This window comes from Aedes albopictus, chromosome 2 (genome assembly GCF_035046485.1).
Source record: "Aedes albopictus strain Foshan chromosome 2, AalbF5, whole genome shotgun sequence".
Classification (NCBI taxonomy): Eukaryota; Metazoa; Arthropoda; class Insecta; order Diptera; family Culicidae; genus Aedes; species Aedes albopictus.
The window spans coordinates 375,862,031-375,875,883 of record NC_085137.1 but is presented as its reverse complement, the minus strand read 5'-3'; the positions used below and the strand labels follow the sequence as shown (position 1 = coordinate 375,875,883).

At 42.5% G+C, this 13,853-nt stretch overlaps 2 protein-coding genes across 14 annotated transcripts in view; one reads left to right on the top strand and one right to left on the bottom strand.

Annotated features, from left to right (window-relative positions):
* Window positions 1–13,853, top strand: part of LOC109422689 (formin-binding protein 1-like) — a 280,364-nt gene that overhangs the window by 203,518 nt on the left and 62,993 nt on the right. The window lies entirely within an intron of this gene.
* On the bottom strand, window positions 4,034–8,059 carry LOC134288367 (uncharacterized). 4 transcript variants are annotated; one of them, XM_062852988.1, is made up of 3 exons: window positions 7,369–8,059; window positions 7,233–7,311; window positions 4,040–7,175 (listed from the first exon to the last, which is right to left on the bottom strand). In XM_062852988.1, the coding sequence occupies exon 3, from the start codon at window positions 7,023–7,025 to the stop codon at window positions 4,401–4,403; it is 2,625 nt and encodes an 874-aa protein (XP_062708972.1). In that variant the 5' UTR covers window positions 7,026–7,175; window positions 7,233–7,311; window positions 7,369–8,059; the 3' UTR covers window positions 4,040–4,400. The 4 variants fall into 4 exon arrangements, 3 of the variants coding, with proteins under 3 accessions (XP_062708972.1, XP_062708971.1, XP_062708970.1); XR_009997924.1 differs by having other exon boundaries at window positions 4,034–4,164; window positions 4,222–8,056; XM_062852987.1 differs by having other exon boundaries at window positions 4,040–7,311; window positions 7,369–8,058.

Here is a 13,853-nt window from a genome sequence, read left to right as displayed (position 1 = left end):
TGACTTTCCCTCTAGAACTTGGTCTGCTCTTCAAATTAAGCGTTCTCTAGAGCATTTTCACAGTTATACTAATGTACGGTAAGGTCATATTTTTCAATTTTACATTGTGTGGGAAGCACATTAAAAGTCGAGAAAATTGCTCATCCAAAATAATCTCTGTCTGAATCGGAAATCGCCATCTGTCGATTTTGAGATACATAGGATATTCTCAATAATGTATATAAATGATAAAACTGATTGTTTTATCTACTAACTGTACACAAAACCAAATCATAAAACTAATCTAACTTTTCCTGATGCCATTAAATGGCAGATGCGAGCCAACAATCTATTGTAGGCATGTTACCACCAATATCAAGCGCACTGCCAAGTTCGAGTGGATTCTAAATATACGTTTTGCGTCTGTTAGGTTATCCGCAGAATATGTGCGTTGGATGTTAATAAACTTGATCCCAGACCCTAGCCGAAGAGGTGACGATGGTAGTGGAGCGTTCCGTTTTGCGTTTTGCACTTCAATCTAAAACATATGAGTTCGCCGACAGCATTCGGTTGGATTGCGCATCATCCACGGCTTAGGTGCGACCCAGCTCACGTTATAATTATAAATATCGCAACTAGATGGAACAGTTTTGGCACCAGCACTATTTGGGCAGGACCGTGAACAGCATCGCACGAAATGTTGTTGCAATTAGCCTTGAATGCTTAATGCACCGAACTCCTGGTGGTACCAAATAAGCGCGAATTATTGAGGCCGACATTGGGACGGTCTCGCACGCATATTACCGAATGCCATGTCGCTGCCACCGCCGCCACCGGGAGTATCGGGTCGCGTTGATGCGCTGTTGGAAAAGTGGTCCCATTCCGCATGGCACATTGCATTGGCACGGCACGCAGAAAGTATTAAATAGTGCTGCCGATCCTAACGAAACGAAACGAATGAGCACGTCAGTCATAAAACTGCCGAAATGAGTTCAAGTGCCCAACCGAAAGTGATTATGGTTTTGCTGACCGGTCTGGTGGCTTTATGCGTACATAACCTAGCTGTAGCCGTGCAAATTTCACATCACTTTTAGGCTCTGTACATGGGTGAAAGAGGATTTTTAATTTAAACCAGGATGAATTGGATAAACATGACGATAGGGACTATTATAGAAAGTTGTGAAAATAACGAATGGAGTCATATTCTTTGACTGACGTTTGTTTCATTGTGCATCCCTGGTACCATTCTGGGCAATTTCCCGCTATTGCCTTGACCTATTGCCAGGTCAAACTTCTATCGACTTCTTTCATTTCTTCATTGGGATTTGAAGCTGGCACCGCCATGAGTTGACGAAGACCTGCAGCCTTTGTGTGTTCTCCACTGATACATACTAGGTTCCACTGACGTACAGCAGCATAGATTTCCCGAGCGAAATTTCATAACTACCGGATAGCATACTGTGTTATGTTGACTGAATAACAGGCAACATTACACACATGATAACATGCCAAATAGCTAAAAGTGGATAGAGAAACGTTATGTTTTCCGGTCTTGGCAGTCTTTCAGAGCAGCAAGAACAATATTGCTTCAATTTCCGACGGTTTCGGTAATCCCTGTCCAAGAGTGATGGGTTTGACGATGGCTTATCAAGCGTCGTCATATAGTGAAAATGTGTTTAAATAATTTCAATTTTAGTCTTTTATAATATTATAGATTAGCTAAATTAAATATAGTAACGAAAATTAGTGAAATAGTAAATGGAATAGTATTTGAAAGTAACTAGGTTTTGAATTAAAGCATTTCTTTACAAAATTAAACTAAAATAGAATCTGAATAATCATACCATTGCTTTATTGACTTTAATTTAAACGCTTGATTTGTCATGCCTCCAGCATACGCTTAATCGCTGTCGCATGATCTAACAACAGTTGATTACGCGCAGTGCTGGGGGGACCGACAGGGCTTATTACCAGGCTATACTAACCCTCTAACTACTAACAAGACTGGGAAGCCAACGATCACTCATTGCACTTTTGATAGTTGTATTAGTAGTAGTAGTAGTTAGTAGTAGTAGTAAGAGTAGTAGTAATAGTAATAGTAGCAGCATTTTATTAACAAGTTGATTCGTACTATTCTTTTTCACTTCTTCGAAATTATTTTTATAGCAACTATAAACTCAGGAGTGGATAGCATAACGACATTGATTGCAGCAGGGTCCAACCTTATTATGTAATGCAAGAGTGCATATGGGATGTCTCTGCATTACTTATATCTTCTAATTATGACAGGGCAGGGTGATAAGAAAATCGCATTAGTGAATGAACAATTTAGAATCTAAATTTTAGATGTTGAATGCTGTTCACTCAAGAAGTTCACTGGTGCAGGTAGAAAAAAAACTTTTGAATCTCTCTATTTCTTAGCATAGTAACAAGAAACTATATTTAAAACTGAATATAAATTATGCTCTCTATGATGCTCAACAATGCTATAAACAGAATACTAAAGTTTCCGGGCCGCCATTTTGTGGAGTTTGGCGGCCCACTGTCTTCTTGTCATTTCAGGTTCATTTTCTACAACGCGTGGCTACAAAGAGTGAACAATACCATCGTCTAGGGGGCATTTTGGAGCTAAATTCGGTGAGTCTGTTCCATTATATTTACGCTGTCATTATTTTAAATTCACCATGGATAGTTGCGGACTTTTTTTTTTACATGCATATTGTTATGCATCTGTCTGTGCACATTTGTTGTTACCCATCTTTCGTGTATTTACTCAACTAGCACTGTAAAGTTCGTCACTTCGAGTGTCGGCCTAAATTCTTAGTATTCATTTCATTAAAACTACTATTGTTGTACAGTCCACATATTTGATGTTGCCACTATGGGAGAGCACGTTGAGCATCGGTTTGTCCACATCTGCTAGAGCTTTTGGCTGGGGGTGGGTCTGGTTTGCAGGTTTAGCGGGGGCCTACCACAATTTGGGAGTGTGAGGGGGGGGGGGGAATCTCTGCATTGAACTCACTACTCATCAATTCCGTGGGGTATCTAGAAGACAATAGACTATAAGATTGGAAAAAAGCTTGCAGTTGGGAACTAGACTAAAATAGTGGTCGATAGAAAACAACGCGCTAGACAGCATTATTATTCATTTTTTTTTTTAATATTTACCCATAGGCTTTTCGCCGGTTGGCAGTATAGTATTTAGCTGTGTACGAAGATACGGATTAGTTGGTGTACAGATGACAGGGTTCTCACGGGAAGTGCTTCAAGCGAGGCTTACATAACAACTGACAATAAAGAAACCTATTTTCCTTGACTTTCTACGCAATGGACATCTGACCGAACACACGTGTTTTCGTTAATCTCCTAGGCATTATTAAGGCCAGTAGTACACAGGGTCAAATATTTGACAAGGAAAGAACTCAAGAAACAACATCAGTTTGACACTAATGAAAATTTGATCGAGTCAAACAAGATGTTTGAGCATTGGTTTCTTTTCGGACAAATATTTGACCCTGTGTACTAGCAGCTTAAGACATGACGTATGTGCATGACGGAACAACTAGCAGGACACAGTTCCAGACGTCTCTTTTTAATAACGATATTCAGCATATTTCCAATAAAACTACACTTCAATAAAGCAAAGACTAAAGCTGCTATGATAGAACAGATCAGAATGACTTAATTGACTTATTGACTACATATTGGAGTTCTACTTCGAAAAACTGACAAATTGACAAGAACCTAACTAAATACATGGACCATACTACAAAAAAAAAAATTGACAAAAAGAAAAAAGGGGAAACTTTTATTAAAACTATTTTTGTTCAACGCAGGCCAAAACAGTGTCGACTTGGGCCACGATATGCCTACGTACTTCTGTGTGTTGAAACAAAAATAGAGGCTCATAGAAGCAAACGTAGGGAAAGGGTGCGGTGTTAGAACATAAGCACAGTGTGCTACCGCCGTAATCACTATGAAAAAAAAAAAAAAAAAAAAAAAAAAATTTCCGACGGTTTCTGTAATGTATTTTACCATTTTCAAGGAATCTATAAGAATGATCGAATAATTTCTCATTACCTTTTTTGGCCCACCCTGTTACTTACAGAAGTTTTGTTCTCTTGTACGGAACGGTAGTGCTCTACATTTGATTGTCCATTCAATTTGAAATGGCGCTCGCTTCGGCTATGAATATAGTGTGATATTACTATCTTACATTTTTAGTTACATTTGTCTACTCACTGCATGTGTGGCGATATTTTTGCAAGACACTGTATCGCGGGTGGCTTTTGCTATAAAAAGCCTGTCGTTTGGAGCTTAACTATTTGTTATAATCGCACAGTTTTCGCCTACGCTTTTAGTCGTGACAGCTTCTTGGCTGTCCGTGCTTGCTACTAGTGTCTTGTAGTGTGTGTAGTACATCATCTAGAATGTTGTTGTTGTGGTGTGAGTGTGTTCTGATTCATTCGTGTTTGTGTATCATTTCGTTTTCGTGTTTTGTTGACATTCCTTACTTCGTGTAATATCCCTGCGTAAATCGCATGTAGCCCTTCTGTGTCTGTCCTTCTATTTATACAATTCGTGTTGTTGACAATATGACACATCTCTAGAAATTGGAGTGTGTTTGTGTTTTCATTCTTGTCTAGTATTTTCGTTCTGTCTAGATCGAATCTATGTTGTTTTGTGATGCTGTGGTGCATCAGAGCCGTTTTTTCCCCGAGAGCAATCATTTCTTGGTCCTCTACGTCGATTCCTCGTTCCAGCAGTTTGTCCATCGTGTTGTAGTGTGTTTGATGACCATGTATTCTTGTTTTTAGGCGATTGGTTGTCATCCCAACGTACATAGCTTCGCAGTGGCAACAAGGAATGGCATAGATGACGTTTGTTTGCTGCTCAGGTGGGACTGGATCCTTTACCTTCGTGAAATAGTCCCTTGCTGATCGGACGTTGTACTTTGCGAGTCGTATGTTATTATAATCTCGCTGCAAGACCCTGTCAATCTTGTTTGACAAGTGAGGTATGAATGGAATGCGACGGTAGGTATATTCCAGGATTTCTTGCTGATTTTCGTCGTTGGATCGCTCATTCATCCTGTTGGCGATTCGGTGCCTTAGCGGTTTCGGGTAATCGTTTAGCTTGAGTTGTTCATCAACAATCTGCATTTTTGCTTGTTGATCCAGGTTCGTGGTTAGTTGATTTACCCGTCTAGCGAAGTTTATTGCCATATTCAGCTTTTGACCGAGTGGGTGATATGAATGGAAGTTAAGAAAACGTCCACTAGCGATGGGTTTTTGGTACCATTGGGTGGCAATCTTCTGGTTGTCCTGCCTGATGAGGAGCATATCCAGGAATGGCAATTTGTTATCCACCTCCAGTTCGTACGTGAACTGGATGTGGATGTCATAGCTGTTGAATGTTTCCATGACATGGTCTAGTTGGTGGAGAGGGATTGCCGTTACTAGATCGTCTACGAATTTTCGTAGGAATGGTAGGGGGATTTTGAGCATTCGAACAACCGTGTCCAGCAATGTTTCCATTACCCAATCCGCGATTGCTGGAGATAGGGGATTGCCCATAGCCGTACCGAATATTTGTTGGTAATGTTGACCATCGAAGCGGAAGTAGCTCGCGTCGATACAAAACTCGACTATTTCTAGAAATAGGTCCAAACATATGTTTGTGTTTGGCCTAATTTCGTCCCACCTCATTATGATACTGTTGATTGCCAGCGATTTTGGTATCGAGGTGAATAGCGATTTTACATCCAACGAAACAAGTACGTGATCCCCGGGTAGAGTTATGTTGTTTATGAACTGGCAGAATGAAAAGGAGTCCTTGATGTTGTATTTGCTTACCAGGGATTGCTGCATGACTTGTCCGATGAACTTTGACAGGTTGTATGACGGAGCTGTGACATTGGGTACAACGGGTCTCAGCGGTAATCCAGGTTTGTGTGCCTTGGGTTGTCCGTAGATCCTTGGACACACTGCATTGTACTTGGTGAGCATCCTTGCTGTTTTATCGTCGATGATCTTGAGGTTTTTGAGCCGTCGCACCAGGTTGTTGTTCTGTCTCTCGTATCTCGATGTGGGGTCACGTGGTATCGGCACGTACGTTGTTTGATCCTGAAGAAGTTCCATCATCTTGTTCTTGTAGTCTTCTGCTTCTATAAGAACTGTCTTGTTGCCTTTGTCCGACTTTACGACGAAGACGTTTGGGTTTTCTTTCAAAAACCTTCGAGTTATAGCCTGCGCGTTTTCACAGAACTTCGAAACGGGATCGACTGGACCGGGACGGTTGCGACTGCCGTGGATGTAGTTTGTTACCACGTTGGCTATCGCACATCGGTTACGATCTTGAACTGCAACATCTGGATTGGTCTTGATAATCTGTTCTACATCGGCCAACAGATGGTAGAACGGGACACTGTCCGCCGTGGTGATCGGCAAAGCAAACTTTGGGCCTAGGCTGAGTAACACTTCTGTTTCGGGAGGTACTGCCACCTGGGTGCCGTTGTGGATGGCCTTCGAGTTGATCGTCGGTAGCTCCTCGTTCGCTGCTGGCTGCAGGTTACGGGTTATGATGCTTCGAAATTTACGCTTGGTTCTGTTAGTTCTCGCCTGGACATTCATTTCGTTGAAACGCTCTTGGCTTTCGAAGAAGCTCGCCTTGATCGGACCCGGGATGTCCGATGACCGGATGCTCGCTGTTAGTGAGGCCAGTTTTGATTGCAGGGTTCGGATTTTGTAGAACGTATGTTTGATCTCGATGTTTAGTATGGACTTCATGAACTTCCTAATGCACTTCTGTACCATATTTGGGAACGGGCCATTTTCCTCCAATAGTGGGTACGTAAATCGGAAATTATTCGAAAAGTGTGCCGGGAATACTCCTCTTCTTCGACACCTGATCAGGAATGCTTTTCTACTGATCATGTTCCCGATTTTTCGGGTGTTGTTAGCGTAGTCTTTTAACATGTTTTTAGCATTTGCACCGTAATTGTTTCCAATTTCGTCATAGAAGGAAGCGCCGGAGACGGTGGCCATTGTATTCAACGGAAGGATTGCTTAACGACTGGATATTGTAGCTAGAGAAACGTTATGTTTTCCGGCCTTGGCAGTCTTTCAGAGCAGCAAGAACAATATTGCTTCAATTTCCGACGGTTTCGGTAATGTATTTTACCATTTTCAAGGAATCTATAAGAATGATCGAATAATTTCTCATTACCTTTTTTGGCCCACCCTGTTACTTACAGAAGTTTTGTTCTCTTGTACGGAACGGTAGTGCTCTACATTTGATTGTCCATTCAATTTGAAATGGCGCTCGCTTCGGCTATGAATATAGTGTGATATTACTATCTTACATTTTTAGTTACATTTGTCTACTCACTGCATGTGTGGCGATATTTTTGCAAGACACTGTATCGCGGGTGGCTTTTGCTATAAAAAGCCTGTCGTTTGGAGCTTAACTATTTGTTATAATCGCACAGTTTTCGCCTACGCTTTTAGTCGTGACAGCTTCTTGGCTGTCCGTGCTTGCTACTAGTGTCTTGTAGTGTGTGTAGTACATCATCTAGAATGTTGTTGTTGTGGTGTGAGTGTGTTCTGATTCATTCGTGTTTGTGTATCATTTCGTTTTCGTGTTTTGTTGACATTCCTTACTTCGTGTAATATCCCTGCGTAAATCGCATGTAGCCCTTCTGTGTCTGTCCTTCTATTTATACAATTCGTGTTGTTGACAATATGACACATCTCTAGAAATTGGAGTGTGTTTGTGTTTTCATTCTTGTCTAGTATTTTCGTTCTGTCTAGATCGAATCTATGTTGTTTTGTGATGCTGTGGTGCATCAGAGCCGTTTTTTCCCCGAGAGCAATCATTTCTTGGTCCTCTACGTCGATTCCTCGTTCCAGCAGTTTGTCCATCGTGTTGTAGTGTGTTTGATGACCATGTATTCTTGTTTTTTGGCGATTGGTTGTCATCCCAACGTACATAGCTTCGCAGTGGCAACAAGGAATGGCATAGATGACGTTTGTTTGCTGCTCAGGTGGGACTGGATCCTTTACCTTCGTGAAATAGTCCCTTGCTGATCGGACGTTGTACTTTGCGAGTCGTATGTTATTATAATTTCGCTGCAAGACCCTGTCAATCTTGTTTGACAAGTGAGGTATGAATGGAATGCGACGGTAGGTATATTCCAGGATTTCTTGCTGATTTTCGTCGTTGGATCGCTCATTCATCCTGTTGGCGATTCGGTGCCTTAGCGGTTTCGGGTAATCGTTTAGCTTGAGTTGTTCATCAACAATCTGCATTTTTGCTTGTTGATCCAGGTTCGTGGTTAGTTGATTTACCCGTCTAGCGAAGTTTATTGCCATATTCAGCTTTTGACCGAGTGGGTGATATGAATGGAAGTTAAGAAAACGTCCACTAGCGATGGGTTTTTGGTACCATTGGGTGGCAATCTTCTGGTTGTCCTGCCTGATGAGGAGCATATCCAGGAATGGCAATTTGTTATCCACCTCCAGTTCGTACGTGAACTGGATGTGGATGTCATAGCTGTTGAATGTTTCCATGACATGGTCTAGTTGGTGGAGAGGGATTGCCGTTACTAGATCGTCTACGAATTTTCGTAGGAATGGTAGGGGGATTTTGAGCATTCGAACAACCGTGTCCAGCAATGTTTCCATTACCCAATCCGCGATTGCTGGAGATAGGGGATTGCCCATAGCCGTACCGAATATTTGTTGGTAATGTTGACCATCGAAGCGGAAGTAGCTCGCGTCGATACAAAACTCGACTATTTCTAGAAATAGGTCCAAACATATGTTTGTGTTTGGCCTAATTTCGTCCCACCTCATTATGATACTGTTGATTGCCAGCGATTTTGGTATCGAGGTGAATAGCGATTTTACATCCAACGAAACAAGTACGTGATCCCCGGGTAGAGTTATGTTGTTTATGAACTGGCAGAATGAAAAGGAGTCCTTGATGTTGTATTTGCTTACCAGGGATTGCTGCATGACTTGTCCGATGAACTTTGACAGGTTGTATGACGGAGCTGTGACATTGGCTACCGCTGAGACCCGTTGTACCCAATGTCACAGCTCCGTCATACAACCTGTCAAAGTTCATCGGACAAGTCATGCAGCAATCCCTGGTAAGCAAATACAACATCAAGGACTCCTTTTCATTCTGCCAGTTCATAAACAACATAACTCTACCCGGGGATCACGTACTTGTTTCGTTGGATGTAAAATCGCTATTCACCTCGATACCAAAATCGCTGGCAATCAACAGTATCATAATGAGGTGGGACGAAATTAGGCCAAACACAAACATATGTTTGGACCTATTTCTAGAAATAGTCGAGTTTTGTATCGACGCGAGCTACTTCCGCTTCGATGGTCAACATTACCAACAAATATTCGGTACGGCTATGGGCAATCCCCTATCTCCAGCAATCGCGGATTGGGTAATGGAAACATTGCTGGACACGGTTGTTCGAATGCTCAAAATCCCCCTACCATTCCTACGAAAATTCGTAGACGATCTAGTAACGGCAATCCCTCTCCACCAACTAGACCATGTCATGGAAACATTCAACAGCTATGACATCCACATCCAGTTCACGTACGAACTGGAGGTGGATAACAAATTGCCATTCCTGGATATGCTCCTCATCAGGCAGGACAACCAGAAGATTGCCACCCAATGGTACCAAAAACCCATCGCTAGTGGACGTTTTCTTAACTTCCATTCATATCACCCACTCGGTCAAAAGCTGAATATGGCAATAAACTTCGCTAGACGGGTAAATCAACTAACCACGAACCTGGATCAACAAGCAAAAATGCAGATTGTTGATGAACAACTCAAGCTAAACGATTACCCGAAACCGCTAAGGCACCGAATCGCCAACAGGATGAATGAGCGATCCAACGACGAAAATCAGCAAGAAATCCTGGAATATACCTACCGTCGCATTCCATTCATACCTCACTTGTCAAACAAGATTGACAGGGTCTTGCAGCGAGATTATAATAACATACGACTCGCAAAGTACAACGTCCGATCAGCAAGGGACTATTTCACGAAGGTAAAGGATCCAGTCCCACCTGAGCAGCAAACAAACGTCATCTATGCCATTCCTTGTTGCCACTGCGAAGCTATGTACGTTGGGATGACAACCAATCGCCTAAAAACAAGAATACATGGTCATCAAACACACTACAACACGATGGACAAACTGCTGGAACGAGGAATCGACGTAGAGGACCAAGAAATGATTGCTCTCGGGGAAAAAACGGCTCTGATGCACCACAGCATCACAAAACAACATAGATTCGATCTAGACAGAACGAAAATACTAGACAAGAATGAAAACACAAACACACTCCAATTTCTAGAGATGTGTCATATTGTCAACAACACGAATTGTATAAATAGAAGGACAGACACAGAAGGGCTACATGCGATTTACGCAGGGATATTACACGAAGTAAGGAATGTCAACAAAACACGAAAACGAAATGATACACAAACACGAATGAATCAGAACACACTCACACCACAACAACAACATTCTAGATGATGTACTACACACACTACAAGACACTAGTAGCAAGCACGGACAGCCAAGAAGCTGTCACGACTAAAAGCGTAGGCGAAAACTGTGCGATTATAACAAATAGTTAAGCTCCAAACGACAGGCTTTTTATAGCAAAAGCCACCCGCGATACAGTGTCTTGCAAAAATATCGCCACACATGCAGTGAGTAGACAAATGTAACTAAAAATGTAAGATAGTAATATCACACTATATTCATAGCCGAAGCGAGCGCCATTTCAAATTGAATGGACAATCAAATGTAGAGCACTACCGTTCCGTACAAGAGAACAAAACTTCTGTAAGTAACAGGGTGGGCCAAAAAAGGTAATGAGAAATTATTCGATCATTCTTATAGATTCCTTGAAAATGGTAAAATACATTACCGAAACCGTCGGAAATTGAAGCAATATTGTTCTTGCTGCTCTGAAAGACTGCCAAGGCCGGAAAACATAACGTTTCTCTAGCTACAATATCCAGTCGTTAAGCAATCCTTCCGTTGAATACAATGGCCACCGTCTCCGGCGCTTCCTTCTATGACGAAATTGGAAACAATTACGGTGCAAATGCTAAAAACATGTTAAAAGACTACGCTAACAACACCCGAAAAATCGGGAACATGATCAGTAGAAAAGCATTCCTGATCAGGTGTCGAAGAAGAGGAGTATTCCCGGCACACTTTTCGAATAATTTCCGATTTACGTACCCACTATTGGAGGAAAATGGCCCGTTCCCAAATATGGTACAGAAGTGCATTAGGAAGTTCATGAAGTCCATACTAAACATCGAGATCAAACATACGTTCTACAAAATCCGAACCCTGCAATCAAAACTGGCCTCACTAACAGCGAGCATCCGGTCATCGGACATCCCGGGTCCGATCAAGGCGAGCTTCTTCGAAAGCCAAGAGCGTTTCAACGAAATGAATGTCCAGGCGAGAACTAACAGAACCAAGCGTAAATTTCGAAGCATCATAACCCGTAACCTGCAGCCAGCAGCGAACGAGGAGCTACCGACGATCAACTCGAAGGCCATCCACAACGGCACCCAGGTGGCAGTACCTCCCGAAACAGAAGTGTTACTCAGCCTAGGCCCAAAGTTTGCTTTGCCGATCACCACGGCGGACAGTGTCCCGTTCTACCATCTGTTGGCCGATGTAGAACAGATTATCAAGACCAATCCAGATGTTGCAGTTCAAGATCGTAACCGATGTGCGATAGCCAACGTGGTAACAAACTACATCCACGGCAGTCGCAACCGTCCCGGTCCAGTCGATCCCGTTTCGAAGTTCTGTGAAAACGCGCAGGCTATAACTCGAAGGTTTTTGAAAGAAAACCCAAACGTCTTCGTCGTAAAGTCGGACAAAGGCAACAAGACAGTTCTTATAGAAGCAGAAGACTACAAGAACAAGATGATGGAACTTCTTCAGGATCAAACAACGTACGTGCCGATACCACGTGACCCCACATCGAGATACGAGAGACAGAACAACAACCTGGTGCGACGGCTCAAAAACCTCAAGATCATCGACGATAAAACAGCAAGGATGCTCACCAAGTACAATGCAGTGTGTCCAAGGATCTACGGACAACCCAAGGCACACAAACCTGGATTACCGCTGAGACCCGTTGTACCCAATGTCACAGCTCCGTCATACAACCTGTCAAAGTTCATCGGACAAGTCATGCAGCAATCCCTGGTAAGCAAATACAACATCAAGGACTCCTTTTCATTCTGCCAGTTCATAAACAACATAACTCTACCCGGGGATCACGTACTTGTTTCGTTGGATGTAAAATCGCTATTCACCTCGATACCAAAATCGCTGGCAATCAACAGTATCATAATGAGGTGGGACGAAATTAGGCCAAACACAAACATATGTTTGGACCTATTTCTAGAAATAGTCGAGTTTTGTATCGACGCGAGCTACTTCCGCTTCGATGGTCAACATTACCAACAAATATTCGGTACGGCTATGGGCAATCCCCTATCTCCAGCAATCGCGGATTGGGTAATGGAAACATTGCTGGACACGGTTGTTCGAATGCTCAAAATCCCCCTACCATTCCTACGAAAATTCGTAGACGATCTAGTAACGGCAATCCCTCTCCACCAACTAGACCATGTCATGGAAACATTCAACAGCTATGACATCCACATCCAGTTCACGTACGAACTGGAGGTGGATAACAAATTGCCATTCCTGGATATGCTCCTCATCAGGCAGGACAACCAGAAGATTGCCACCCAATGGTACCAAAAACCCATCGCTAGTGGACGTTTTCTTAACTTCCATTCATATCACCCACTCGGTCAAAAGCTGAATATGGCAATAAACTTCGCTAGACGAGTAAATCAACTAACCACGAACCTGGATCAACAAGCAAAAATGCAGATTGTTGATGAACAACTCAAGCTAAACGATTACCCGAAACCGCTAAGGCACCGAATCGCCAACAGGATGAATGAGCGATCCAACGACGAAAATCAGCAAGAAATCCTGGAATATACCTACCGTCGCATTCCATTCATACCTCACTTGTCAAACAAGATTGACAGGGTCTTGCAGCGAGATTATAATAACATACGACTCGCAAAGTACAACGTCCGATCAGCAAGGGACTATTTCACGAAGGTAAAGGATCCAGTCCCACCTGAGCAGCAAACAAACGTCATCTATGCCATTCCTTGTTGCCACTGCGAAGCTATGTACGTTGGGATGACAACCAATCGCCTAAAAACAAGAATACATGGTCATCAAACACACTACAACACGATGGACAAACTGCTGGAACGAGGAATCGACGTAGAGGACCAAGAAATGATTGCTCTCGGGGAAAAAACGGCTCTGATGCACCACAGCATCACAAAACAACATAGATTCGATCTAGACAGAACGAAAATACTAGACAAGAATGAAAACACAAACACACTCCAATTTCTAGAGATGTGTCATATTGTCAACAACACGAATTGTATAAATAGAAGGACAGACACAGAAGGGCTACATGCGATTTACGCAGGGATATTACACGAAGTAAGGAATGTCAACAAAACACGAAAACGAAATGATACACAAACACGAATGAATCAGAACACACTCACACCACAACAACAACATTCTAGATGATGTACTACACACACTACAAGACACTAGTAGCAAGCACGGACAGCCAAGAAGCTGTCACGACTAAAAGCGTAGGCGAAAACTGTGCGATTATAACAAATAGTTAAGCTCCAAACGACAGGCTTTTTATAGCAAAAGCCAC